Source organism: Doryrhamphus excisus, linkage group LG3 (assembly GCF_037039965.1).
Source record: "Doryrhamphus excisus strain RoL-2023G ecotype Guam linkage group LG3, RoL_Dexc_Guam_v1.1, whole genome shotgun sequence".
NCBI lineage: Eukaryota > Metazoa > Chordata > Actinopteri > Syngnathiformes > Syngnathidae > Doryrhamphus > Doryrhamphus excisus.
Window position 1 is genome coordinate 7614450 of NC_136359.1, and position 4203 is coordinate 7618652.

Here is a 4203-nt window from a genome sequence, read left to right on the forward strand (position 1 = left end):
TTAAATAAGAACTGCATACATTATTTGAAATAAAAAGTATTTGTAATACGACCTCTCTGAGACTGCTTCTGTCGTCCTGAGCTGTTTCCAAATTCGCCATCAGGTGGCAGCGTTTAGCGTCATGGATGCTTAGCAGCCGCAAATCTGCGTCGAAGAAGAAAGGCAGCTATTAGCAAGGCAGCTGCAAAAACACTAGACAAAAGCGGGATATAATCGGGATTAAAATGTTGAAAGAGTCGATCAGGGAGCGACTAATGATGGCAGCTGATGAAATATTCGCGCTTTTTGAAAGATCGATTGCTTTGTACGAGGAGGAACTTTCTGGAATGAGAGAGGAGAACGAGCGGTTACGTCAACAACTAGAAGCTGTTAGCAGGACTCAAACTGTGCTCCACGTCGACGGTATGTCTCCATGTTGTATTTAACGATTTGACACATCATCTCTTGACGTGAATGTGTTTTATGTTGACATTTAAATCACATTGAAGTAAACGGCCAATCCAAGATGGCGGCCAACATAGCATTAGTAATACAGGACGGGACTGTAGTTTGGGTCAGGGGCGAGCAGGAGTTTTATTCCCGTTCCAATTGGGGTATTTACTCTCATTATCTCACCTCAATTGGGTAAGCTAGTGTCACGTCATTTATAGCCGCCATTACAATGCCGTGATGAGACAGTAATCATTGCAGGAAAACCAAAACAACACGGAAAAGTTATGCCTCCTTTATTCGGTGATAAGAGTGTCAGGGTGACTGTAAGGGTGGTAGTTCGTCCGTGACTGAGTCGGAGCCTATCCCAGCGGACGTCCGGTGTGGCGGGATGGACTGGTGCCGTGGCCAAAATTGCGTATGAAGGAAATATGGGAAAATATATATCTGGAAATGTAAATGGGACAGGGGGACAGGGGAGGGAGCGTCAAGTGTGTGCATGAGTGTGCGTGTGTGTGTCTTCACAGAGCTAACTTGGCTTTACTTGTTTGTGTCCTGCAGACGTCCGACAGTCAATTGGTCATGAGGAAGAATGCCCCCCACGGCCGCAGGGGGGGTGCTGCCGCCACCTTAAAGGGGAAGAGGCTCCCCAACCCCCCCACATTAAAGAGGAAGAGGAGGAACTCTGGATCAACCTGCCACTGACCATTCTCTGTGTGAAGACCGAAGACCATGACGACGACCCACCTGAGTTCTCATGGCTCCGTCACAGCCCGAGTGAGGAGATCGGAGTGGCGGAGCCTCCGAGCAACAGCAGCTCACCGCAGCACGTGACAACAGAAGCTGATGGAGGCCACTGGGAGGAATCCCAAGCGGACGAGCTGTTAGCGCCGCTGTCAGATAGTGAGGACATAACGCCACAGTCTGCTGAGGATGAAGACAGGGACGACAACCAGGAAGCTCTGGGCAGCGATACAGACCGTGACGCCGCAACAAGGGCTCACACTGACCACAAACACTCTGAGTGTTCTGAAAACGAGACAGGAGAAAAGGCTCTGGTCTGCTCGGTTTGTGATAAACGCTTTTCAAAAAAGCGCAATTTGACTCGACACGTGAGGACGCACACAGAAGAAAAACCTTTTAGTTGCTCAATTTGCGGCGACGCATTTGCTCAGCGGGCCTACCTGAACAGTCACATGAGGACGCACACAGGAGAGAAACCTTTTAGCTGCTCAGTTTGTGGAATTAAATTTGTGCAGCGCTACACTTTGAATAGACACATGAGAACGCACACAGGAGAGAAACCTTTTTCTTGCTCAATTTGCGGTGATAAATTTGTGCAGAGTTCCTCGCTGAATAGACACAAGATGACGCACACGGGAGAAAAAAATTTCATTTGCTCTGTTTGTGGTGACACGTTTGTGCAGCGCTACACTTTGAATAGACACATGAGAACGCACACGGGAGAGAAACCTTTTTCTTGCTCAATTTGTGGCAATACATTTTTGCGGAGTTCTTCCCTGAGTAGACACATGAGGACGCACACGGGAGAAAGACCTTTCAGTTGCTCAGTCTGTGGCGACACGTTTGCTCACAGGGTCAGTTTGAACACACACATGAGGACACACACAGGAGAGAAACCTTTTAGTTGCTCATTTTGTGGCAAACGTTTTTCTTGTAAGGGCAATATGAGCGTGCACATGACAACACACACAGGGGAGAAACCTTTTTGTTGCTCATTTTGTGGTAAAAGTTTTACTTGTAAGATTCACATGACTGTGCACATGAGGACGCACACGCAGGAAAAACCCTTTAGTTGTCCAGTGTGTGGTAAAAGGTACTCTCATAAAAAGAATGTGACAGCACACATGTTGACGCACGATGGAGAATGAACATTTTTCTCAGCACTTTTCATCATTTCATGTCCTGTGTGAAAAGTCACCTCGAAAGCGATGATGTCCTGTGTGTGTGGTGCTAAGAAGAACATCTCCACAACTTTGACAACAACAACTCTGAAGCAAACAGAAATGTTGACAGCCTGATTTGGACGATTAACTTTCTTCACCTAACTTTTTGATGATCATTAAAATGTGTTTGTGTCACAAAATGTAATAAAACTGAAACAAGAACCGCAGACAATGACAAGACAGGGTCAAATAATCAAGTAAAAAATATTCAAATGTTGACTAATGGTGCCATTTCTAAAGCTTTGGGACTCCAGCAAACCACAATGAGAGCCATTATCCACAAATGGTGAAAACACGGAAGAGTAGTGAACCTTCCCAGGATTGGCTGCCCAACCAAAATGACCCCAAGAACGCAGCGAGGACTGATCGGAGAGGTCACAAACGACGCCACAACAACATCCAAAGAAGTGCAGGCCTAAGGTGCCTTAAGGTCGGTGTTCGTGACTGGGCCATAAGAAATGCTGGGCAGAAACAGACTGCATGGTAGAGTTCCACGACCAAAAGCACAGCTGAAGAAAAAGAACGTTAAGGCTGGTCTCCATTTTGCCAGAAAACATCTTGATGATCCCCGAGACCTTTGGGGAAGTACTCTGGTCTGACTGCTTGGAAAGCCACATTGCGAAGTACGCCTTGCTGACCTTTTGACCCCTGTCCTATACAAGATGCCACAGGTTGTCAACAAGTCGTTTGTGTGTCTGCTCGGATGCTTGAAGAATTGTCAGGAACTTTGGCCATCACGTCCACTAGAGAGAGATAGAGAATAGGGTTTATGACAACATTTGATTGATGGCCCCACCCGCCTGAACCCAGTTGACCTTTTGACCCTGTCAAAATCTGATGGATGACCGTGGCAACCTTGCTGACCCTGTCAAAGTTTGATGGATGACCATGGTGACCATGGTGACCTTGTTGACCCGATCAAAGTTGGGTGTCTTTTTCACCCCGGTCAAATGTGATTTATGACCCCTCCAGGGGACCCCAGGGGCAGCATTGCATCCTTTGTTGTAGACATGATGACATCATCATGTGATTTACGACCCCCCAGGGGTGACATTGCATCCACGGTTGTAGATATGACGGCATCGTCTTGTGATTTACGACCCCCCAGGGGTAGCATCGCAGCTGCCGTTGTATCAGGCTATGACGTCATCACCTGGCAAAGGCCTAGAATCAAAAACGGTGGAGATCAAAGGATAATTCGGATTAAACATTGGGGTTGGATTAATGTAACTGAATATCTTCTAAATCACATAACACCATGTTTAGCCATTGTAGCGTGCCTGTGCATGTGTGGGCCTGCGGGCCTCTTGCCCCCTTCTACCCTCCCCCCGGCCCTCACCCCCCATCCGGGGGACTCTCTCTGTAGCCGTTTATATTAAACGAATGAATACCAAAATAAAAAAATACATTATTGAATTAGACCAGTCCAGGGTGTACCCCGCCTCTCGCCCGAAGACAGCTCAGATAGGCTCCAGCACCCCCTGCAACCCTCATGAGGAAAAAGCGGTAGAAAATGAATGAATTATTGAATTAAAGAAATAATTCCTACATTACCTTGGAGATCCTCCGGCAGTCTGTCCATCCGGCGTGGGGGTGGGGGGGTATAAAGTGTGATAGAATAACTATCGAACCCCCCTTAACCTAAGAGCCGCCCACCGACACGCCCCTTAGCTTCAGACCCTCCCACGTACACGTCCAAACAACACGGCCCCACCACAGCAAGCCCCTTAGTTTCAGACCCTCCCACAAACACACCTCTTAGCTTCACCCCCCCAGCTACACGCACACGCACCGACACGCCCCTCAT

The 4203-nt window shown here is 47.8% G+C and overlaps 1 protein-coding gene across 1 annotated transcript; it reads left to right on the forward strand.

The window, feature by feature from the left end:
- Window positions 1–119: 119 nt before the first annotated feature.
- Window positions 120–3815, forward strand: LOC144898263 (uncharacterized). Its single transcript, XM_078789574.1, has 2 exons — window positions 120–402; window positions 991–3815. Exons 1-2 carry the CDS (start codon window positions 225–227, stop codon window positions 2319–2321), a joined length of 1509 nt encoding a protein of 502 aa, XP_078645700.1. The 5' UTR covers window positions 120–224; the 3' UTR covers window positions 2322–3815.
- Window positions 3816–4203: the final 388 nt, after the last annotated feature.

Bases quoted from the DNA above. Each gene is read 5' to 3' on its own strand.
- LOC144898263 (XM_078789574.1), top strand. From the start codon at position 225: ATGTTGAAAGAGTCGATCAGGGAGCGACTAATGATGGCAGCTGATGAA. The intron at 403-990 runs GTATGTCTCCAT...TGTGTCCTGCAG, and splicing joins AACTGTGCTCCACGTCGACG to ACGTCCGACAGTCAATTGGT.